Below are 26,462 nucleotides of genomic sequence, written 5' to 3'. Positions count from 1 at the left end.
CTGTGATACTGTGATAATTTTTTCTACATTCAAATTCTGACCTTATTAAGGTGAACGCCATTCATCTCATCAGAAGTAACAAGAGATCCTGAAAGGTACTGCAGCCTTATAAGTCGCAGTACATAAACATCATGCATTTAGTATTCCTAAACAAACTTGCCAGTAAACACAAATCAGGTGAAAAATGAGGACACTACTTTATGATAAAGGAAAGAAAAGGAAACCAAACCTTTCATTGGCTGCTGTGTGTCCCTGCCCTGGGCATAGTTCCCTACTGTACAGTCCATTCCATGGTCCATGTAACACAACACAGGGTCCGTAACACATTATTCACGCAGGCTCTTCCACATCCCACCTACGGGATCTGCTGTACCCCATGGCAGAATACAAGGCAGTGCTACTGTAGTTACAATGGTCCAAAGAGATGACACTCAAAGTTCTCAAAGAATGTAACTATCTTTTCTTAGACCAACCTTACAGAACAAAAAACTCTAACAAACTTTCAGACATGGCATTTTACCAGGTGGAAGAGGCACTGAACAACCACAGCAGTGTACGAGAGCAAAACCAAAAGATCTGTGCAAAACCGATTCATCCATATTTAATATGTTGGAACAAAATACCACTAGGAATTTTGATATGTGCATCACGTGCAACTTTTAATTAAAAGTTACTACCTTAGCAGCAGCTAAATACAGAGAGTGGTTTGATCTGCAGTCAAAATGCACTCACATAAGCTTCTGCTGGAAATCATCTGTCTACAGATGCAGAGGGCTCAGCACAGGGTAATTCACCTCTTGTTTGCATGTCAGTTTTTCCCTTGTTACCTGGCTTCCCCTAGCAGGTAACCCATGTAGCACTTTGCAATGTCAATTTATTCCTTCTGACCTATCCAATTTAAACGCCAATATTTGTGACACTTCAGACAATAAACAGGAATGAAAACTAAATCCCAGGCTGATTATGAAGAGAGGAGGAAGGAAGGGTGAAGCGTGTGTTCGGCAGTGCCCTGGGGCACAAGGGGTCCCTGCAGCTCCATCAGTGCAGGAGCAAGTCTTGTGTGTGCGTATTTCCAGTGGGCAGTCATCTGCAGAAAGGGTTTATCTTGATAGCAGAACAGCCATAAAGAACTAAAAGGAATCAGAATTGATAAGCATGTAAGAATGGGGACATTAACTTGTTTCTTTAGCACACACGAGTGGATTCAAAATCTTATCTACATGTTTGCTGATTTCTGTGATACATCATCTGCTTGTTGGAAGGAGAAGAAAGAATTTCTCTGCTGATAAGACCTAGGACATTTGAGGTCAATGAAGCCAAGCCACATTATGTAAGCCGAAATCAAGGGTCAAATAATTCTTCTTGTTCTATAAAATTATGTAATTAGAACTGAGTTATTACTATTTATGTTAAATTTTGTTGATTTTTTTTCTTAGAGCTACTCTTTAGCCTAAGCTTGTTCATAACTAGGAAAGACAAAAGAAAGGTCTATATAACTATGATCATGCCTTTCTAAATAATTCAGGAAACCTTTGACTTCCTATACAACCTTGGGCCTAGAATGACTAGATGGATGAATCAGCAAAAATACCTTATATGCAATGGAATGTTGTACCATACCCTAAACAAATTTAAAAGACACTTTAAAAAAATATAAATAAATAGCCAAGAAAAATTAGTTGTGCCCAAGTTGAAAAAAATGTCATGACTTTGACTGGTTCTACACATTGTTGACTTAAATCATCATAAAATAGTATGCATTTCTCTCTAACATGTTAGTTTTAGCCCCCGCAAGATCTGCATATCTCTATAAACACAGTTACTGATCGAGGAAGCATCTCTGTATTTGGCTCTCTTCCATAAAGCAAAAGGGAATCTATGTTATATATTCTCTTTACCCAAGTTTCACTTCTACAGATATGCCAACTGTATATCAATACTACAATTTCTATTTAATTCAGCTTCTTATAATATTAAGGTAATATGAATTAAAATATCCAAAAGACCTGAACAACTGGGTTTCTGTATTTTCATCTGTATTTCCTGTGTGAAAGGGTTTCATCCTCAAGGATGCAGTTAAAGGACTGGAGAAAAACAAACAAACAAACAAAAAACAAACACACACACACAAAAGAGACAAACCACACACACTCTCCACCACACCTTCAATTTAGGGATCAAAGGATCTAGAAGCTGTAAACAGACAATATTTTCATTATAGGTAAAGATTCCTTTCCTGGCCAAATAACTCCAGAAAACTCCATCGCTAAAGCCAAGGACTTTCTTCAAATGAGAATCCTTAGCCAAATCATCACCTGTAGTTCTCACTCAGGCCATGATTAAAATTCAACACACTGAAGAAAAAACATCAGAAAGAAAACAGCCTTTGGAAAACACAAAAGTAACAAACTACGTGGTTAAACACACAATTTACACATAAGCTATGTCATAAGGATACTTAGGTCTACGCTGCAACCTAGAGTTTTTGCAATCCATCCAAAATATACACAGCTTTGGAAAAAAAACACTTCCTGCTCTGTTTTTATTTTACCATGTAACTAATTCTTAAACTTATTAAATAAATGGGGATATTAGTACACCTGTTCCTCCTAGTTTTCCAAGATCTCTGAAGAGATCTAAAGAAGTTAAAGGTTCTAGCAGCCTCTGGGATTGGAAATGTTTTAATTTGGGGATATTGTAAGTTACTGAAAAGACTTTCAGTGTTTGTCAAACTCTAGCTAATGGTACATATTTGGCTGATATTATTACAAACTACATTGACACCATTTTCTCGTGCCTGATATATCTTGTAACACATGGCTTATTATCTTTGACTTTACATTTTTTAAAATTACACAGATAAGGAACTGTATATGCAACTGCAACCATCATGTTCATCAGCATGTTTAGCAATTCATCAGTTTGAACAATTAATAAAGTATTCAGCTGTGACAAGAAGAAAACTATCTCTAAAGGCTGAGAAATTATTGCAGCAATCTAAATCCAGTCTTATCCTGAGGCTTGTTATGAGGGGGGAGAGGAAAAAGAAATTAAAAATCAGATGCTCTCACAAGCTGCTGGATATTTTTCACACCCCCGTCCAGCAAGAAAGAACCTGCAATCACAAGGTCACTGAATGTAAGATTTCATGATACTCTTGTGTTAGTGATGACAGCTACAGAAACTGGGGCAAAAATCCAACTGCCTTCATTAATGTGCCTGCAAAGCATGTGAGCACATGAATACAAGCAAGCCATAGCCCAAGTGCACAGGAGTAAATTAGTCAGCTCTGCACTTCATTACTTATTCATCTATAAATATTATCTCTAAAATAAGTTGAAGCATTCCCACTGAGTTCAATAGCCTCTAGATCAGGTTTAACACAAAGATTAATGTGACGTTTCTCAGTGTACAGGGAAAAAAAAGAAAAAAAGGTACGCACACAACCCATACACACAGCCTTAAAGATCCTACACATATACTTCTACAGGCATCTATGCTTCAATGATATTCCTTAGGTAATCAGGTGAACGTGTGCATACACATGTTTAAAGATAAGTGTGTATATAAGTGCTCCAGAGGACCCATAAGAATCTATATACATTAGGTAAATGCAGTTTTTTTCTTGTGTGCTTGCATATATTCCTTTTCATCAAATACAGTTGGTCAATGCATTTACAGTCACAGTGAGCTTTGAAATTCACTCACTTCCCAAAACGGCCAAACTGCATTTATCTTTCAGGCATGCTACAAGACATGAGTTTTTTGAAATAGCATTTAGAGAGGGCTGACGAACAAAGAAACTGCAACACTGGACTATATCCAAGGTCCTGTCTCTGACAGCAGTCACCACCAGCTGCTTCTCAGAAAGAAACAAGAGTCTGCAGTAGGTAGAGGAGGGTAATCTCCCACACATTTGGGTTCATCCCTGTTTCCAGCTAGTAAAGATTGACTTGAACTCTGAAATCTGAGATCTAATGTCCACTTGAAATTGTAATCATTATCATTATTAATTATCAGAGCTCCAGATACCCCCACTATCTATGCAAACGTCATATCATATATCTGAATACTGCCTCAGCGGAATCCTTTAGCAGACTTCAATCTAAAAAAAGGTTGCATAAAAACCCCACATATCTCCTTGCCTCAGTTCTGAATTTGCGACTTCAGAATTTAACAGACTGAGTAGAAACAAAAAATTTATTTTTTGTCTTCTGGTACAGCTTATGCAATTGTACATGCTAACAATGTCCCTTCTCTTTCCTTTTCTCTTTTTTAAACTTGACCATCTTTTTACCCTGTTTTCATTAACAGTTTATCCAATAATCTAATCTTTGTGGGATAAAACACTTAGCCACATTAATCTGATTCCTTAGCTGTTTATAGGCTTGATTATTGTTTTGTTTTGTCTGAGGGTTTGTTGTGCGTTTGTGGGGGTTTTTTCTAATAATTTATTTTTCAGACATGAAAGATTAATCTTTATTAGTTTTCAGAACACAATACCATTATGACATATCATAAACAAAAGAATAAGGATTCCAGAATTTAGTCCTGAATCAATTGTCTTGAATAGCTGCATAAGCAAAGACTGAGCAGTTTATGTGATGACAAGAAAACGGGCTGAGAGACAGATCAAAGATCCTGATACTAAAATTAAGATCACGAAAAGATGGGTAATGTGCCTTCATCATAACCCTAGTGGTTTTGCACAGAAACACACTATGTTTTCAGTCAGAAAAGGGCCTAGTAGATTGCCTGAACACAAAATACCTTATTTATCAATTTGCCTATATGCATATACAACTTTATACAGGATGAAGTTGACAATTATAAGAACTGAAAAAGTTGTTGAGTGTTACAGTTTAACTCACCTGCAAATAAAACTGAAGGAAAAGCACAATTGTAAAAGTAATGTTGAGTAAGGGGGAAAAAAGCAAGTACAAGTAAAAATGAGGATGTATGCAAATTTGTTATAAATATAAGGACATTTTACCAGATGGAGAAATTGGGCAGTTCATCATCATGTTCTCACACCCGCAGAGTTGTTCTAAAACTACTCTTCATGAAAGCAAATATAATTGGCTGTGCAAACAAACTGTTTAAATAAATCTTGACATTATATAAGAACCATCTGAAATTATTTTCTTTACTTATTTGAGTACATCATCTGGAAACATAGAGAAGCTGTGCCTCTTGGCCACTCTTTCCACAATTACTATGCCCTATTCACTTTATTAGGGAAGTGGAAAAATTTTGAAGGTCTTTGGCAATACGATACCCAAAACAGCAAGAATGTACCTAACTAGCATCTATTAAAATGTCAGACACCAGTAAAAGAGATTTATTTTTGTTTGATAATAAATAGAATTACTACTGGGAATATGTTTAACTGCTGCTACCAGCATGAGAGTGATATAACCCATCTGCATTGCTCTTTAGATATTATACATCCCTCTCAGTTGATGTCCATGCTCCCTCACTTCTTCCAAGAGCTGGTATTTAAACTCCACTATAGAGGTTACAACATCCAAGAAGCACAATGTGGCTGGAGAGATACTAGTACTTTTCAAAGGCACAGTGTATCTCTATCATTCCATATTTGTAGGAAAAGAGACAAAATTCATTATGACAGCAAGACGGATAATTTATAAATTCAGATTTAAATGCACTGAAAATAAATTTTAAAATAAACATCTTTCATTTGTATTTTTGTGTCCTGATGTCGTTAATTATTTCCTGATGAGACAGAGTTCCAATACTTATTATTCCTTAATACAATATTTAAAAATTGGTATTTTGTCAATGAGATATGGGAATACCAACCTAGAAACCGCTGAAAGTTTGAGTCCCGATAAGATTTGCCATTAGACTGATAGTGACAATCCTGGCATAGCTGAATTTATTTTGCTGGGTAGCACCAATTTTTAAAGCATGGGTTATGACTATTTTAAAATTAAACCTCCCAAATAATTTACACAACATTTAAACAAAATTATAATTTTAAGTATTTCATGTAGCAGAAATTGTTGTTAAGAATATTCATATGGTTTAAATTACTGAAAGGATACCTCAGACCAAGCATGTTGTTGTGCAATATAATTGATGACCATCAACAGGAATAAAAGAAATTCAAAATCAATTCCTAGTCAATTATTGATAGACTTTATCTCAATAAAGTATATTTAGCAAAGAAGCTGGTTAAATACACACTGCATATCCTATTAGGCATCATATTTCACACACCTCAAGAAACAAATTATGAGTTATTTTAGAATACAATTGATTTTTTTGGTGTTTTGATCTTGACAATCTGACAATCCCTGTTTTTAAATATTGAAGGGAAAACCCACAAACCTACATTTTGACACATTATTGCTCTGTAAGAGCTATCTGATTGTACTCAAATATTCTCAGACATTTGATGCTCACGGATTTATAGTCACTCAAAATTTGTACTTGCAGACCATTACTCAGGCAAAAATCCAAATAAAGGTCACCTGAGAGTATCTGTATGGGTAGGAACTGCCCCCAAAGCAGTCTGCAATAGCAACCGCTCACATGGGTTGCACACCTGTTCTAGTGTCACACACAGACCCTCTACATCTGTCCATGGCACAGCCTCCGCCTTCGCACTCCCCAGCTCAACCTGTGCTGGTGCATTACTGTTTATACAAGTAAGTTTTACACTTCAAGTACTCCTAGTACTCTTATTTCTATTGTTCACCAAGGACAGTCTTCAGGTCTTGATATTTACGTGTGTGAGTCTAACAAAGACAGAATATTCATGTGTGTGTTCTGAATAGATATTTAAAGCTGATATTTCAGGGTTTGACGTACAGTGTTTAACAGATCACTGGCAGCCCACTTAGCACTCCAGTGCAAGGCCTCTGAGAACAGGCTAGACATGAGGAAGAAACTATTTACAATGCGGGTGGTGAAACACTGGCATAGGTTGCCCAGAGAGATGGTAGATGCCCCATCCCTGGAGACATTCAGGGCCAGGCTGGACAGGGCTCTGAGAAACCTGATCTAGTTGAAGATGTCTCTACTCATTACAGGGGGGTTAGACTGGATGACCTTTGAGGGTCCCTTCCAACCCAAACCACTCTACAATTCTATAACATACTGGTGGTTATACACAGTCCACGCATCCTCCTTCTTATCTTCATTTCCAGCTGTGGGTGTAGGAGCCCACTTGCTTTGCTACAGAACTGCCAAAGCACTAGAAGACAATTTCACAGAACGCCTGATGACAAGGTATAGGTTACATTTGGAGGGAATAACTGCTAATTGTAAGCAGGAGAAGAATATGTCAAGGCCAGGTGGGATGGGGGGAAGAGAGAAGAGAAATAGGTGACTGGTTAGGCAGCACGGGGAAAAGCTGAAAAGCAAGTAGGAAGTGCATTCATTGCAGGAAAATGCAGAAGCAAGGAAACTTGTCATAGGAACAATGAAAGAGATGACAGGGAAACAAGTAAATGAGCAGCAAACAAAGAATGAATATGCATTAAAACACATTAATGGATTAGCCATTAGCTCCTTCTTAGCCAAGAAAAATATCCTGAGAAAAGAGAACTAAAAATACCCAAAGATTTCCGTAGTCACACTTTCAGTTGCTATAGCTCTGAAGGGATGTAGCAGGGAGGTGGACAGAGGTTGTTTGTGGTCAAGAATGGAAGGAATGGACTGCATTCAGTAATGACTGCAACAAACAGATTAGAAAGTTGCTAAGGAGGCTGAGGAAAGTCTGAAAAATGCTATGAAATGCTGTCCATCCTACTGAAAGCTTTGAAAACCCAAAGCTTAGTTTTGCTCTGGAATACTCTTTGAATCATGTTTCCTTCAGGTATATTAAAAAGAAAAATAAAAATTAAGAAAAAAAAAACCAAAAACAACGTAGTGTTGTATAACCATAACATTTTTAATGAGTCTAAAGCCTAAATGAGTCTAAAGCCATATAAACCTATCTCAGTTTAAGGATAAGCACAGATCACCTAAACAAAGAACAGAGACTTCTCCTGCTGTTTAGTTTATTCACTGTTATAAAACTTAGAGTATTGTAATGCATCCAGGAAGAAGGGGAAAAAAAAAAAAAAAAAAAGGTCTGTTTTCGTCCACAAGGTCCCCTGTGCCTGTGAAATCCACAAGTTGACTCTTCCATTTTACAGCCCTTCTGTCAATACCATGCACCACAGACATGACCGTTTCTCTCCAAAAAGTAGTGAATGGAATTATGTCATAAGCCTATCAACCCTGTTTTCCAGAGGGGCAATAAGAACGACAAAAGGCAGACATCCAGGTGTGGTGAATGTTTCTGAGCTTGCCTGGGGGACCTGATTCCAAGCTCAATTAGATTTGTCAATTAGGCTCATTTTGCAATGATGTAATACTGCTCCTTGCAGGTCACTTGTTTGACACACCGGAAATATATTCAGAAATAGATCCCTATGGAAAGTACTCTGGATGTGAAACTGAGCCTTTGGTATGGAAGGATATTCACAAAGTTAGAACATCAAATATATTCATTTAATATAGTTTTCCCAGAATTTCATTATTGAATTAATCTTTGCAGTGAAGCTGAGGAGAAAAAGAGCTGTCTGTTCATACAAATCTCTTTCAAAGTTATCAAGACACCACATTAATGGGCACCATGGATAAAGTAATGGTGGAGAATTCTGAAAAAGAAATGCAACTCAAAAACTAATTTTTTCAGTAGTCTGATTTACCCTATCATTTTATCCACAGCAGAATGAAGGCCATTTGGGACCAACTATTCAGAAAAACTTGTTTCTGTTTTAGCTGCCTACACTATGCATTTACTACATGAATAGTCACAGTTCTGTCAATCTGGCAAGTTATGTTAGCACTACAACCTCTATATTAGTACAAACTGCACAATATAACTTTTGGAATTTACTGCACGACTGAAATATAAAGATGAAAGATCTCAATTATCTAGACCATGCAACATATTCAAAATGTATACTGAGAGGTTTTAAGAATTTTCATATTACCAGACTACACAATTAGCATGCTTACAGCTGAAAATACACGTGCCAGAATACAAGACAAACTAAAAAAAACCAACTCTAACAGTATAGAAGGTTGCTGCTACAACACTAATAAGCAAGTTAGATTGCACTTACAGATGACACCATATAATAATTATACTTAATATTTACTTTTAGCTTTTTCATGTTCAGATACTTTATAAACGAAATATAACTATGTTTCACAAGTGACTGAGGTGGGAAATACTAATGCCCCTGTAACAGACAATCTAAACTTTTTTTTTTAATTATTTATAAGGGTGCAAAGGAACCAAATGAGTTCCTTAGATTCTCCTGTAAGAATCTAAGGATGGTCTTCCTTACTTTTCTCTTATTTTCAAGAAGGCACACATAGATACAGAATTTGTTCTTAATCAAACAGCAAGCTAACCAACTTCCAAGTTAAGAAGCTGTAAATCTGATTGTTCATATTCATTATTATCCTTTTCAAGTTTGTATCTAGCTTCACTCAAAAAAAAGTGAAAAGCTTCTGTTCCATGGCAAGCAACTCATGCACAATTTGAAATAAAGAAAAAATCACAACGAAGTATTTTGTGTAGGAGAAAAAAAAAAAAAAAAGAAAGAAGAAAAAAGTCATCTAAGCTAACTAAACTAACTACAGTGAGAATGTGAAAGTTTCGATGAAGTTTTCCTTGAGAAAAATTTCCCAGTGCAAGACACAAATTCTGGGCCCACAAGACGGATGGCAGGGGATATTTTATATATATATATATATATATATATATATATATATATAAAGATCAAGGAATTCAACTTTAAGCTTATTCCCCAAACCTTCAACATTTTTTAGGAAGTGAAACACCTCACAGAATAAATGCTTCAAGAGACTTATCTGACTTATCTGAGGATAGCCAGCTGTTCAGAGGCTGGAACAATCCTTAGTGATGTGGATATGCAACAAAACTAAGAGTTATTGCCTCGTCTCTCACGGTTCACAGTATTTTAGTTGGAAGATCACACCAGAGTATCTCTCTCTCTTTGTTTTGTTTTGGGTAAACAAAACAAAAGCCTTCAAAAAAACTTTAATATCAACTAAGGGCAGACTATGAACAAGTATTACAGGATGGGAAATTATTTCCTACCCATCTCACTCTTTATGTTTTTCAACAAATATCCTTAATATATTATAAGCTGTGGTAAGAAAGAACAAAACTTCAGGAATCCACAAATAAACATAGATGCATGCTGTAATCCAAAAAAAGCTTGACAGCGCCCATATAAATCCAACTATGTGTTTTATTTTTTAGAGTAATACCTGATTTATACAAATGTTGATTATGTTCTTAGTTTCTTTAAAGCCCAATATTGCACTGAGTACGGCATTCCCAGTTTTACATCTTCTAGCAAATTAGATGTTGAAGATGAACTAAGAATGCCTTACACTTGAACTTCACAATGGTAAACACTGAGGGCAATATCCTGCAGAGAGACATGAGGAAATATCCGAGACATCAGAAGCACAGAAACTGTGTTACATCATATCCCACTATTACAGCACTCCAGGTTACTTGTTATAAGGAGACATACCATGACACAAAATTCATACATAGGTTAAAGGTCTGCAGACAAACACACAGGAAACCACACAGCTCAAGTTCATCTGCGCAATGTCAATAGCTTCTTTACCAATACTTGTCTCCTCAACACCATCACAACTTTTGTCCAGGCTCTTCTCTTCCGTGGAGCCCTTACTCCAGGGTTCCCAAGGTTCTGGCTTCACTGCTGAGACTGAGTTTTGGGGCTCTTGTATAAGATATCTGCTGGTTCAGATGCAATCAGAAATATCAGTTCCAGAAACAAATCCTAACTCTACTGCACATCTGTCAGACTCCTGTTATCTGCAGATTTTTCACAAAGCTGGAATCATTGTAAGAAAATGTACTTTTCAGTCTCTATAGCATCGCACTACACTGTTCCTGTAAGTCATAGGAACAGTGTGATGCTAAAATGATCAGTTCCTTATGAAAATGTTAAAATACACAAGGAATACCCATAAATAATTCCACAGAATACCTATAAATAACACCTCAGAGGCTGTTTCATTCTGTTCCTAGTAAACGTTTCCAGCTCTTCTACAAAAGGGAAAAATAGGAAAAAAGAGACTTACCAAAAGAAGATTATTCAAGATTGATTGACTTATGACTGTATCTATAAAGAGTTATCTATATGGAATTATAACTATATCTATCTACAGCTTTGAGGCCTCATGTACTGTGCTTTCTGTCACAAGACTACAAATGTTTTCTCATATGATCTATGGAATAAAATTTAAGTCACAAAAAATTCTCACTGTAGAAAAACAGACTGCAAATAACTTAAAAGACAGGTGAATCCATCTTGCATCAACATAATTAGGATATGTTAGTTATGGCTGGTTTCGAAGCATTTTATTTGCTCACAAATTGCAGTAGGTCAAATTATTCTAGCACTTCTGTAAAATCAGCTCACTGGAATTTTTGAAGCATGTGAGTAGGCAACATACCCTAACTGACTTTGGGCATCCCCCTATTTTGCTAAGCTGTAGAAATTCACTCGTATCTGGGATCTAAGTCCTGAGTCCTAAGGACCTGTTATGAGTCTGAACAGTTAAAAGAAAAGCAGTTTTACAGCCTCAGCTGTAGGCCCTCCAGATCAGTAAAAGCAGGTGTTAATTATTTCTAAGACAGAAAGTTTGCATACTCTGAACACAATCTCAACAAGGATTATCTTGTTTCGTCCTGTTATCTCACACACAGAGCAGCCACACAAATTTGAGTGTGAACACCTCACACGCCTAAGTGTGAAGCCTGGCTTTGTCCTTCTTTAGGGCCTCACTGTGGAAAGCATCCTAAAGGCAGATATCAGTAAAATTACTCATGAGAGTACAAAACCCACCCCAGATAGTAAGATTTGACCTAGGGAGAACACACATTTGGGTCATGCTGCTGGGCACCCACTATCCCCATCACCTTTGATCAGGTATTAGTACTTCACAGGCTAAGAGTAATAGAGCCTTTAGGGAAGGTTTAGCCAGAAAAGTAATTGGGAAATATTCTTGGAGGCTATTTGCTGAATAGAAAACCTCAAAGTTATTGCTTTTGAGACTAATGGGAACTACATACAACTAACTCTTCATGCATCTACCTGTTTCTCCTCACAGTAGTATCTAAGCACCTCATGAAGAAGAAGCAGCGGTGAGAGCTTCTATAAAATATTTCAAAGGGTCAAACTTTGCAAACAAATGTCTCTTTCTCCAAACAAAACAAAATGAAATGATGGTCAGGAATTGTTAACACTGATCATGTTGCAGAGTCTCTTCCTGCTGTCTTTCTCTCTTGCATAAGCTTAAAACACTTAATGTCATGAATTATAATTTTTAATTATTCTTACTATTAAACAAGTACTAAAAAAATTCCACAGCTGAATAACTACACATTTCTCATTATATGAAATGATGCACATAAATCCTCCAAAAGAATTACAGACCTGAAGACTTCAAGTTAACTATGACTACTTATTTATATATATTTGTGAGTGTTAATTGTGAAAAATTAATGTCTTGTTTGCAGTTGCTTCTGCTTTTTTTTTGAATTTGAGCATTGCTCAGTTGTTAGCAAGTAAGACCTAACAATTCACACTTACGAGCAAAATATTTCTGTGATTAGAAAAACATAGTGTCTGCATATTTGGCATATATGTTCACCACATTCTCCTCAATAAATTAAACAAAACCACACAGACATAGTGAACACAACCTTTGGCTGAACTAGTTTTTTCAGAATATAAAGTAACTAATTAATGCAAAGAAGGCTGCTGGAAAATTTGAGTACTTAGTTAACAATAGAGCTGTTAGGACTGGACCACCACTGTTATTCATCACACATTTTGGGTGGAAAATATCATCATCAACATACACTTGTCTAGTGAAACACCAGTGAACTCGGTTCCTGAGGTCAGTGTGAAGGGTGCTGATAACTTTAACGGATGAAGAACTGTGCTTGGTATTAAGGAAGATGAAGTCCTGAATCAGTAAGGCAAACGTTCTAGAAACGTACTCATTTGCTCTGCAAGGCGAGAAGGGACTGTAACTCAACTCTTCTCACAATTTAGAAAGGGGTCGGTCAGGCACAGAGCGCGCAGGGGGCACCGCAGCGGCCCCACAGCACAGGCTGGAAAAGACCAAACGTCACCACGTACTACGCGGCTTATGAGATACACCCGCGTGGACTTGCAGGGCTGAAAACCCAGCAGTTAGCCCTCGCGCCTTGTCCTCCCCTCTACTCCCGCTCAGCCTGTGCACTTATCATATACATATTCATAGGGCGCCCGGAGCCGAGAGCTCACCTCAGGTCCGCCCGGCCCGAGGAGTGGGGGTGTATGGCCGGGGGCGACAGGTTGAGCCGGAGGAAGGCGAGAGGAAGCCCGCGGGAGGCGGCACCCGCTCCCACCCCGGGAACTGGCAGGACCCCGGCAGGAGCCGTCACCCTCCGGACCGCCTGCGGGGTTCGGCCCAGCCGCTCCGCGCTACGGGGCACGGTCCCGCCTCGAAACCTTTGAGCCCCGCCGAAATGCTCTCTGAAAGTTCCACGTCTCCGGTGGCCCTCCGGGCTCCGCAGCCGGCACGACGCCGCCAGGGACGTGGAACGGAGGCGGCCGGTCCAGCCCTGCCCGCCGCCGCGCCCCAATCCCAGCTAAGCCGGAGGCTCTGAGGAAATGGGAAGTCCCAGAAAAGCAGGTCCCGGATACCTTCCCCAGGTGAGGGAGTCGGGCGCAAGGCTCCGGCTACCACTTATCGCTGCTGCCCCGGGAGGGAGCAGGTGAGCCCGGGACTCCCGCCCTCACGCACATCGCCGTAAATAAAGCCGAGACAAAGTCACCAGCTGGGTAGGGGGTGGGGAGCTGTATTAGACGTCGAAGTCACTTACCGGCTTTGCAAGGATCCTTATAATCTATCGCTTCAGTTTTATCCTCTTCAGTGAAATCGTAAGTGTAGTCATAATCAAGGCCAGAGCAGGAGGAAGGCTTCCCACAGACAGTCCACCCGGCCAGCCACAGTGCCATCCTCCAGCAAAGCATTTTCATCCTCCCTCGGGCCGAGAGGTGGTGGGCAGGATGCAGATGAACTAGGTGGCCGGTTCAGCTGTCCACGCCGGCTTGGAAGAGGAGGGTAAAGGATGGAGGAACCACAGGTTTTTGGGGGTTTAGAGTTTGGTTTGTTTGTTTTCCTTTTTTTTTTTTTTTTTTTTTTCCTTTCCCACCTGGAGGCTCCTCCGAGAGACGCTGCTCTCTCTAGGTAGCCCCAGTCAGACGAGTGCAACACAGAGTGAGGAGCATGAGCGCTGCTACCCCTCCTGCCCCCAGCCACCTCGCCGGGGAGAAATCGCTGGGTGTGTGGGTGGGCGCAGGGGGTGGACTCAGGCCGGGAGATCCTGTCTGTCTGTCTGTCTGTCAGGGCGTCCCCTCGCCTCTGTCAAACCCCAGCCAAACTTCCCGCGGAGGAGGAGTAGGCGGTGGCAGCCGCTGCCCGCGTCCCGCTCCGCTCCCGGCCCACACCCCGCCGACCCCGGTCCCGCTGCTGTTTCCAGAAGATGGATCCGGGCTGCACATCAGCAAACTACCACGGGGAGAAGGGGAAAGAGAAAGAAAGAAGGAAGGAAAGAAAAGGGAGCGGCGAGGGGGGGGCGGAGGGGGGGGGAGGAGGAGGGGGGATTGTGCACTAAAGCAAGCCGCGGAGCCCAAGTGATGGGAGACAACAGCTATATTGGAGGACGCCGAAAAAAGTGTCAGTGCTTCCTCCTCCTCTGCATAAACACTCTAAGGTCTGTCTCTGGTCTGTCACTCGCCCCCCCACCCCCCTCCTCCGTCCCCCTTTAACTTACGAAAACCTTAGAGGCAACTAACACACAGTCGTCAGCATCCTGCTTACTTATTCATACAGTCAGGGTCAGGATCCGGGCTGCTTCTGATCTGCTCTCTTGATAGTCTTATTGAAACACACGCGCATTCACTATATGCCTCTATCTCCATATAGCTTTCTCTATAGATAAGCAGTGCATGGCATTTAAGCAATAACAACAAAAGAATCGAGATCAGATAAAACAACGCACAGGTCGACACCCGGCAGCCAAAAAAGCTCAAAAGAATGGGTGATAAGGAGGACGGTGAGAAGAATTAACTGCAATTTTAGAGACGGGAAAATAAATCAGTGGCTGTGTATTTCTCCCTCTGCTGCGGCTGCTTTGCAGTGTTAGCCCCATGAGCTGACGGGTGGGGGTTAAGGAGCGAGGGGGAGGGGGAAAGAGAAAAGTTTAAGCGTCCATAGTTTGTTTAAAACAGAGGAAGGCAATATAAAAAGGTCCATTGGTCTCCAGAAGTTCAGCCAAGCAGCTGGGAACCGGTTCCAAAATGAAAGTAAGAACAAACAAACAAACAGAAAAAAAAATAATCAAGGCAAACAAAAAGTAAAATTGCAGCAGCGCTGAGATCTTGCAGTCAGGCTTTCCTGTTCTCACGTGGATCTCCAGGAAAGTGGTGGAGGTTTATTTTCCAAGCGAAGTTTCCGCGGGAGCCGCCGCCCCGCTCCGCGGTATCCTGCTGCGCCCCGCCGCGCTTCAGTGCCGAGGCGCCCCGAGCCGCTGCCGCCTGCGCGGGGCCGGGTTTTGTTTTAAAGCCCGAGAAGGGATCAGCGCGCAAAGCCTCATTTCAGCCGATAAACCTGGAGAGGGAGGGGGAAGGAGGGATGAGGGGTGGAGATACGTGCTGCTGGAATAAAATAAGATCAAGCCGGGAAAAAAAAAAACCCAAACTTAATATATATATATCTAGGTAGCTAAAGATCTCCCTCCCTCCCTTGCCTCCTCCCCTCCCCCGGGAGGGGCAGCTCCGATCCTGCAGAAACGCCTGAAACTGTTTCAGACCAAGGTGAGACTTTTCCGTAGCAAACTCTCCTCCTCCTCCTTTTACGAGTTTCCATGGAAAAGGGCGATGGGGGGACGAGGGGTGGGTACCGGGGAGTTTCTCCTGCTCCCATTTCGCCAGGGTGTCACATTTAACACGGACTTTTGAAAGGGCTGCCGCGAAGAAGTGACTGCGTCTTTCTCTCACGTCCGAGCCCGCACGGGCTCGCTCTCGCCGCAGCACTTCCCGGCCGCCTTCCCCCTGTCGCAGGGGTGGAAATCCGGAGATAGTCCCTTCCCCCGCCTGTGCCAGGAGCGCAGGCAAAGCCGGCAGCGCGGCGGGCCGGGAAGTGCTGCCTCGGGGCGCGGCGCCTCCCGGGCAGCCGCCCTACGCTCCCCTGCGCTCCGCGGGCGCGGGCCGCCCCAGGTGCCGCAGAGCGGGGAGGCGGGGGGAGACTGGGGCAGCGCCGGCGGCGAAAGGCAGTTACGCAAACTCCGGGCTGGCACAGCTTGTTACCAAAGCTGAGCTGCTCCCAAAAACGGGGTGGGGAAAGACGAGACAAAAACTATACTGCCCGCCGGAAGTCGTTCCATCTGCCCCTGCCCTCCTGTGAATGAAGGGTTAGCATTGCTATAGATAGGTGCTCTCAGAGTTCATACCATTAAAGTTGGAAAGGTCGGTTAAAACAGAGCTAGTAACAGCTTCATAACAGTATATTAAGAAGTCTAGCACTGAGTCACATCAGTGCCTTTGAAGCATACATGTGTTGTGCTACCTTACATTTTTGGCATCCAGGTTGTGTCCGCATTACTCCCAACTTAATCTCATTGCTTCAAAGTTGAAAGCCAAGGAATGAGTAGCTGCCACTGAAAAGCAGCAGCTTTCAGTAAGGAATAACTGTTCTTTGTCCCAGCAGTTGTTTCTTGTGTGTTACAAGGCCTGCAAAAAGCACCACACACCAGATCACCAGATCATAGAAAAGCCTGAGAAACTTCTGGCCTGTTCCTTTCGTCTCTTCCTCAATGTAATTTCTGTGACCATCCACCCCAAGCACTAGCAACCGACTCCAAGGAAGTTATCAGAGATTCTCCCTGTCAATCCATCAGAGCAGTGTCAGGGCTGATGAGTGCCTTCACTTGCACAGTGTCATGGTTTGGTGGGCTGTGTTTTGCTACAGAAAACCATTCGATTAAATCCAAAATCTAGTTTCTGTTACTTTTTTATGACCACAAAGGAGTTAATTTATCTTACAGTGTCTTTAATTACATGCTCATTTCACACATCACACCTCTCTTACCTGGTTTTGTTATTCTGCTCAGTCATGTGTCATGCATGCACACCTTTAAAAAAATTATTTTTCTTTCATGACCCTATGCACCCCCACCCCAAAAGAAACAACCTTTAACAAGGACACATATTTGTCAACAGAGCTTTAGAAACAGTGACTTTGCTGATTGCTTTACAGCCCCAGAAGAGGAATGTACAACATGCAATCCTTAACACACCAGTCTCCCCAGTGAGGAGATTATTAGAGTGTCTCTCCAGCAGGAGATTAACTCTCCCTACAAGGTAGGCACTGACGTCAGCCTCAGCCTCCAGCCAGCAATCTGCCCCCAACCTCAGCATCACCAGCACAAGCAGAGCAGCACAAGCCGCCTGCAGCCTTGAGGACAGCTGGCCTTGCAGAGCCCTGACTAAGACAGGAAACAAACTCCGAAATGCTAGATGGGAATCATGCAGAAATCTGGGCAAATAAGTGCTGTAACAAATAAATGTGTGTATAGGTCAGGGTAAAAGCTGTTTTCTGCTTGTGATCCAGAACAGCTACACATTAGAATTACTGTTTAAAATAAAGAATTGCAGCTCTGCAAAACACTATTCTAAATTGCTTAGGTGTTAATATTCTGATCAGTTACATTAGTAAAAACCTTTCCTCATATTAAGATAATTTTTTTTCTAGTAAACAAACAAGTTGACATTAAAAAAAAAAAACAACACCAAAATTTTTACCTTAAGTAACCTGTTAAATATCCAATCTAGATTCTTTCATGATGCAACATTTTGAAACATTTTAAGTACAAAATATTTTTTTTCTTATCACACATTCATGTCTACCATTCCAAAAAGCTCACAACTCTGATAATCCATCTGACAACACAGTCAATCAAAAATCCATCCTACAGCCGTTTCCAAAGAAACGAACACATAGCCAGGAAGACAGAATGCTTAAGCTGGAAGGAAACCAACCAAAGGAACACAACAACAAAACTCCAAGCATTTTCCCTTTTCCTTTAAATTTCCTGGTTTGGGGTATATTACAGGGACACATAATAGTGAATGCAGTTATAAGTGGTGGTGTTATTTATATATACATATATATAAAAATATACATATTAAAATATATATATAAACATATATATTTAATCCAGAAAGCTGGAGGCTTTTCTGCTCTTCCCACACACACACACACACAAAGAGCTTTTAAAAAAAGAACAAGTATGTAAGAAAGACAGACACAATCACAGAACTAAAAAAATACATCTGAAACATCGTTGCTCACACCTCCTCCTCATTCTTTGGCTATCTGTCTCCTGCTTAGGCCTCCATCTCGTATGGAGTTTTAGGTGGGTGGACACAATGGGCTTATTCACAGACATCAAGCTCAGCACATGCCTAAGGCTTTGAAGGCTGAAGACCATGACTGGTCAGCTCCCTGGGGCTAGGACTCATGGGATTTTTCAGAAGGCGAACACAGTGAAGTTCAGTGGGAGCTGCTTACCTTCCTATTTTTTTTTTTCTGATAAACCCATTCCTTGTCTCTGAGGTACCTCGAGCACTTCTGAAACAGCTGAAACTATGTTTAAGTAGTTCCCAGTTCCCCAAGTCATTATTTTGTCGGGAAATACTGAAGCTGAAAGTGCATTGTAGCAAATAGACTGTCTACACTAGCAAACTGGTATATATACAATCATAAATATATACCGAGTAAGCTATATAAACTAAAATCAAAGTTTTCAAGCTAAAAATCAAGCCCTCATGATCTTAACAGCAGTGAGCTCACCTGTGAACCTTTTTTCTCCATTTTCTCCCACATCTACTCATCTATTACGAAGGTTGTTCATTGCATGTTCACATACATTTTTTTTTCTACAGATCTCTGTGCTTAATTTACAAGGAGTCCTTCAATGTCATGTTTTCTGTTTTATTTTTGAAAACATGCCCCATGCTTTATTCATTACACACTTATTCAGATCCTACTCTGCATACAGAGTTATTAATTTCCTCATGGGCTTTTTATAGAGCTTGTTGCTACAGTATTCATGTGCTTCAAAAATATTAATTGCTTTAGTTTCATAATATACCCCTCAGATGAGGGGATATGAATACTACATGTAGGAAGCAGTTACAGATTGCCTGGTTTTGATGTCTTGTAAGCCTGTCAGGACTTGGCACGGTAGAAAAATTCTACAAGGCCTGGATCCCACTGGTTTTACTTGCAGTAATTTTACTCACTGAGTATCTAGAACTACTTCTAATCAAAGCCTGGAGTTTTCAGGCATCTGAAAATGAGAAGCAAATAACAAGAAGTGTGATTTAAAAGCCTTGAACCAGCTTTATCAAGAAACTCTGCAGCAGAGGCAAGGGCTAAGGCTCAAATTTCAAGCCATTCGGTTCTCTGAAGACTTTAGACACCATTGCTCTTCCCATAAGTCCTTTTTTTCAATACTTCCTTCAGTTTCTAGAATAAACATGACCAGACTCCTGCCAGCAACAGCCCCATCATTATTGACACCCACATAATTCATCCACCGCTGTGAAACTTCTGCTCCTCCATGCAGTACCTGTTAGCACGGGTAGGTAGTTCCGTGTTTGGCCCAGTGTTTGAAAAAATGTGTCTCTCTTCACCACTGGATTTCACAGTTATTACTGGCAGAAGAATGACAGCGAATCTTGGGATCCCTTCCAAGCTCTGGGAGAGGGTGTTTTTTAATAGCACACTCCCATCTGCTTGCTTCCCATGTCCATGTTTTGCCTTATCTTGGCTTGTTATTTCTAACCTGCCTTCATTGTCTCTTCAGTCTTGGCTGTTCACCCCAGTTTTGTTTTTCTTACCTACTTAGTGCTAGTGTTTGATTTTCATTCCAGTTCCATCTATCCTAGTTGCACTTTTCTTTAATCTTATTTTGGGACTCCTCACTCTCAGATTCACCTTCAGCTGTGCAGGGTTGATTTTTTTGTTTTTTTGTTTTCACTAGTTGATCCTTTTCTTATGCCTTCTCACCTGATTTAACTTCTAGTTGTGTTGACATTCACCTTCCTTTTCTGTCCTTTACTCCAGGTATGTGCCACAAGGTTAGTCTTGCTCCTTGACCTTATTTCTCAGTTACAGAGTTATCCTAGCTCCAGCCTTTGTATTGCTGTTCAGGCAGTTTTGCTTGTCTGCAATCCTCCATCTACCTCTTTCCTTTCACTCTGTTACTTCTCAGGCCCAGTTTCCTTATCCAAGCAATTTTATTGTCCCAAAATATGCCCACCAATCCCATTGCTGAATTCTCCTAATCATATTCCACATTCTTTATCAGGAGTTTTGTGCTGACTTTACAGTGCTGCAAGATCAATTCTTCTTCTCTGTCTATTCAAGTCAGACAGTTTTCCTCTCCTCATCCCATAGGTACCACTGGGGTGCATTAAGCATGTGAAATCATAACTTCTTCTCAATTAAGTTGAAAATCCAAGCAAGGCACAGATTAAGATGATCATATAAAAATGTCAATGCAGGTGAAACACTCAGGTAAGAAAGCTGCATATATTCAAGGCTGACTGTGGTGATGCATAAGTCCATAGTAATGTTAAAGGAAAAAAAGGATACATTCTATGAAAAAAGGGCTGACACTCTCCTCAAGTTGTAACTACCTTTCCTACAAGTTAAGCATACTGAAGCACTTCCAAAAATACTGCTATGATTTTCAATTGAGCAAACCCATGTATCTGCAAGTTTCATTTTCAAATATCTGGATATTTTAAGCTAAAATAAAGGCTTTCTAAAAGAAAGGCTGAAGAACAAGAAATTAAAACTAAAACTCAGCTTGCATGGAAAACGTCATAGCAAATCTCTACAATTAAGCAAAGGTTTATGAGCAACTTAAACATCTATCAGCAGACAGTGTAAGGGAATTTTAGTATTAGATACCAAACCAGACTGTTTATAACATGTATGTTACAGCCTCTGCATTGTTAATGCTCTAAAAACTGCAAAAGAGAATAAAACTATGTTGACAACACTTACTGATGTTAAAACAAGTAATCAAGCAACAAAACCAGTGGTGCACCGCTTAAATTAGAAACGGCTCTGTGTTTGCTCAGCATCCCTGATCCTCATCAAGCCATAAATCAATTTGCAGTAGCTGTGGACAGCTATTTAAACACAGGGCCAGAAGAGCTTAATTGTTAAAGCAATGTTCAAAGCTAGAAGGTAGAGGAGGTTAGTATAGGAGGTCATATTAAATATTCACTTGTCTGAAAACAGCTGCATTCCAAGTATTAGGAGGCACCCTGCCCTCCTTGTAATTAAAAAAACAAAGTCTATGAGCTTAATAGACCTTAGCTTGCAGTTCTTCAGAAGACAGAGACTGTCAGATGAAAACTGACATCTAAATGTTCACCAACTTGATTTTATTTGGTTTAGTTTATTGTCTAGCATTCAAAAAAAAAAAAAAAAAAAGCCAGCTATGAGATATCTGATTTGAAGGCTGTAGCTTATTTTTACAAATTGGTAAAGCATTCAGGATTCAATTCTCAAGTTTGTAAGAGTCTACTCTTTGTCAAAGTCAACAGCAAACTTGTGTTTGACTTGCATAGGCACTGAACAGAATCACTTACCAGTCATCATTCTAGGCATTGGTAGCTGGTGCAGATAGTTTCTTTGGCAACTATATGGTAATGTAAGTTTAATAAGCTACAACAATGATATTATTAGTCCGAGACCTGTTCAGCCTTCATCTATGAACAAATGTTGCTGCTAGACTGAGCAGTGACATTTGTTATTAGACTGACTAGGTGTACAGGGTTAATCTTAACCTCCAGTATTCAGCATACTGTCACATAGCTGGGAGTCAGTGGCTCATTTTTGACAGAAAAAAGTCTCTAACGAGCCTGATCTTGAGTGACTGCTGAGCATTTTGATCTTCTGTTCATTGCTGGAAGATGAAGCAGCCTAGCACCTTGCAGAACAGGATTCACTGTTTTGAGCCACATGCCGCTCAGATGAAAAACCTCTGGTTTAGTTTTCATTGGAATTTATCACTTCTGATAACCTCTCTGGCACCACAGAAAACATGTAACACTGAGACTGGAGGTAAGCTATCAAAGCAAACAGAGGAACCCTGCCCTAATTGGGTTTTCTAGGTAGACACAATGTATTCTTCTAACTTCGGATCACTGAAAATAAATAAGGCGTATCACCAGCTCCAGGAGGAAGAATGGCAATTGTCTTACAGAAAGCAGCATGAAACTATGATATGAGCACCATCAGTGACAGCAATGTTGTCCTGCAGTTATTAGCCTTGTTTTATTTGTGGTCATATTTCCATAAGTTCTCCACACAGCAGAGATCTTTTACTGCTTTCAACATTGTCTAATGTATATTTCATTAATACTTGTAGTATCATACCCACTGAATTTTATGGTGCAGCTCTCCAGAAAAACCCTCATATACCTAAGGCATCCTAGCTAGTACCTTTTTCTAATCTTCAGTGGCATAAGATCACAAATGTCTATGGCAAAACTAATTTAATTGCATTCACATTATCCAGCTCTCTCCAAAATTGTTTGCACTGTGCTTATTATAATTTTTTTTTTACTATAATGGAACATTTTCCTAGACTATGCACCATAAGCTTCTTTTAAAAGAAGACACTGATGTACCATGAAGCAATAATTAATAACTTCTGCCTGGAGGGTTCAGGAATTATGTTGTATTTTAAAGAAGGATGCTCTTTTACTCACCAAAGTGACAGTTTTGTGCAAACACCGATCAAGCAGTATTTGCTGTAAATAATACACATTTTGCAGTAATTACACATATACACAGAATATATGTATGCATTACAACTCGAGCTCAATTTACAACCATTTCAGTAGAATTTTCCTACAGCACAGTTAGAGCACTACATCCTTGCAATTAATTTTTTGTCCCCTCCCCTCAAAGCTAATCAATTTGCAATACCAGAAATGTCATGGATGACTAGAGATAGTTATTGGCGATTGTGTACACATATACACACACACACACATCCATAATATAAAGGACCCAAACTATAGTCTGAGATCAAAACGCTTTCAAAGTTAAACTAGAACATGTAACCACCTTCTACATAAATTTTTGAGCCTTCCAGGAAAAGGGCGAAGGGCATTCCAGGCACCACTTACACATGCAGGGTTCTGTGCTGCATAAAATACGGAGTCCAGTCTTGCTGCAAAAGCAGTACTCTGTTACTTTCTGCATGTGCTGCAGATCTGAAGAGTCAAGAAGAAGCCTTTACTTTCTGAGTCCAGGCTTAAAACACTGTATATATCAACAATTCAGAATCTTCAAGCATGGAGCATAAGAATCAAGGTGTGTGTTTATACTTTTTATTATTATGCAGAACTGCCACTTTTTATTATTATGCAGAACTGCCACAACAGGTAAAATTTTTAAGTATGTGTTCGCACATGCATTTTACTAGTTAAAAAATAATACTTACCATGTAAAAACTGCACTTCACTTTCAAAAAAAAAAAAAAAAAGACCCTTAACTCAGTATACCATAAGCAAATTTATATCTGTGTGGATCCTCTTTTTCAGCAAGTGACATGTATAGTGGTTTGTAGGACAGAGATCGCAGATAAATGCAACAAGACATATTATCAAATTCCCTATACTAGAAAAATTTGTAACATAAACACTCAAATTTTGCACAAACTGCTAACAGTGGAATCAGTCAGAAATCCTTCTGCTTGAGGAGTGAACTGTACTGAAGTGATGACTCATGACTTCTAAATGATTCAAATAGTCTTCAGTTTGTGAAAAGCTCCTCTAGTACTACTTCTCTTTCCTAGGCCTGCTTTGTTCTCTCTCTATGTGTACACAAATATGCTGAAAGCCATTACTTTGTCACTCAACTCTCTTTAGAAATAGAGACTGTCTGTTCATTTTTATTCTTATCTTTGTAAGAAATTATTTCAATTGATGTCAAGTGTCAAACTATTTATTGAATACAATTTTTGGTATTGACACGTTTCAGTTGACTCAGAATAAGGCTGCCTGATACATTTGGAATGAGTTGCCTGTTCCTGTCCAAATTCCATTTACTTTAATGAACAGATTTGCTTGGCAATTCTCTTCATAGGTAAATTTGTTTTTTCTGTTATTGTTTGCTACACTTTTTTCTGTAACTTCCATCCTCACTGTCACCACAGTTACGTAATATGTGTTCGTTTGGGAAATAAAGACATAGGAACATGCCTGAAGTTTGGTTTAAAAAGCAGTGGCAGACCAGATGAGCAAGCTCTCTTCTGAAACGCAACCTATGATTATATTTTAGTACCAGAACTTCCACAAGGAATATTGTTGCTGTGGCCTACGTTTTTAATGTAGTCCTTCAGATAGTCTCAATGTAATTAATCAGGTGAAGTACTGGAACACCAGTACTACCTCAAGGATTTCACTGTGGAAGGAGACTGGTACTTACAAATAAAATTTATTATTCATTTTCAACCATGAGCATTTAATGAGCATAACATACAAAACACTGCCTGGCCAAGTCTCCAGTTAATATCCAGATTAAACTCTGCAACAAAAATAATCTCACCTGTACCAGCATTAGGACTTTCTTATGGATTACCTGACATATGTATTTAATAACAATCAGATGCTGTCTCCTTCCTGGACTCAAACTTCTTGTCCTGAACAACCCTCAGTTTTTAGCAGGCCACTAGGAGACAAGGAGAGAGAGCCCGATGGTGGCATTTGCCTGTTTTTCCAAGGCTGACCCACAGCCTGCAAGAGACGGTTTTGCAGGTAGCCGGCAGGGAAGGCTGGCATCCTTGCCCCCGCCAGGAGGTTGCGATTTTTGGGCATCCTGCGACCCCTAGTGAGAGCCAAGGGCGCCCGGTCAGCAGCCGCCCCCGGCACGGCTCACCCGGGCACCCCGCTCCGGCAGCTCCAGCGCGGCACTGGCTGGTTCCAGGTCACGGGCAAAACATACCTCCAGCGATTTCCCTTTCCCCATTAACCGACCGAAACACACTACTATAAAAACATAATAACGCGTTGTCTTCGGGTGCTTTGAAACAATGTGCTGATTGTATTGCAGCCTCACAAAATGCTGCTGTATGTGTAAATTCTCACAGCAAGGGATGAAGAGGTGAAGGACAGCATCCATCTTCTGCATATTACAAAAAAAAAAAAATAAAATAAAAAATCGCCAGTTACACTTCAGTGAGGTTTTCTACTTAATTATGTACCTGTAAGGCCTAAGCCTTTGCAAACAACCATCAATATGGGAACAATATTCATTTGCCAGACAGTGTTAGTAAAACATTGGTGAGAAGTTAATCTCACAGCATTTGAAATTACAAGCTAAGCTTTTCACTCTTGTTATCATGCTCAGATCCACCAGAACAATGAAGTTTAAAAAAAATGATTCTGTTCTAAACACATACATGAATTAAAAGCTGAAAATGTAAACACGCAATTATTGAAGAGGAAAGGGTAATTCTTAACTTGGTTCAGTTCCCTCAACTAAGATCAACTTGGTATTCATGTATACGCATTGCAATACATATGTTTATATACACAAAATTGTATCAAATTGGTTTATGCACTTAAGCATGGTATACACAATTTTAGGGCCGCAGTTATAGCATGAAAGGTGAAGTCCACTGTTTTCAATCATACAAATTTTTAATAAAACACACAAATGATTATTTCTAATTCTAAAAATAAACATACTTGAACTTTAATGTTTTGATTCTCCAATAGAAATGAAAATATGCATTAACCAGTGCAAATACTTTGCTTTTAAATGGGAAGATTTTGGCAATCTGACTAGTAAAGAACTGTTTTCTATCAGATGAAAAGATTCTAAAATATTAAATGTGCATGGTTTTCAAAGACACTTATTAATACCTTGTGATACATTCATTTCCAAAGCAGCAGTAGAAGACTAGAACAAAGGGGGTTTATTCAGCCTTTTACGTCAAAATAATTATTACTTGCCTTCAATGAATAGTATTGCTTTCTGTTTTGTAGCTCTCTATGGGTAAAAAAAAAAAAAAACAACCCTAAACTCTAAAGCAAGCTTTGAAGTCGTTCAGTCTTCCTACTTTTTTCCTTTTATTCACAAGTTGAGTTGGGTCCAAGCCATATCTATCATGTGCTTTGAAGGAGAGGAGTCCACCTTTCTCCACCAGTGTGTTGAATATCACAGATTGCATAACTCATAATAATACACCAGTGAAAAAATACTCAATA

General features: G+C 40.0%; 1 protein-coding gene across 2 annotated transcripts in view; it reads right to left on the bottom strand.

The window, feature by feature from the left end:
- The window catches only part of TLL1 (tolloid like 1), a gene marked incomplete at its 5' end in the record, with an annotated part of 132,579 nt that extends 117,936 nt beyond the window's left edge, over positions 1 to 14,643 (bottom strand). For both annotated transcript variants that reach the window (XM_080343448.1, XM_080343449.1), the window contains one exon: positions 13,976 to 14,643. In XM_080343448.1, the coding sequence (XP_080199574.1) occupies positions 13,976 to 14,132 (157 nt within the window). The remainder of the gene's footprint in view (positions 1 to 13,975) is intronic.
- Between the last annotated feature and the right edge of the window lie 11,819 nt (positions 14,644 to 26,462).

This window comes from Nesoenas mayeri, assembly GCF_963082525.1.
Source record: "Nesoenas mayeri genome assembly, chromosome: 4".
Classification (NCBI taxonomy): Eukaryota; Metazoa; Chordata; class Aves; order Columbiformes; family Columbidae; genus Nesoenas; species Nesoenas mayeri.
The sequence above is the reverse complement of the archived record's forward strand: the minus strand, read 5'-3'. Positions and strand labels throughout refer to the sequence as shown.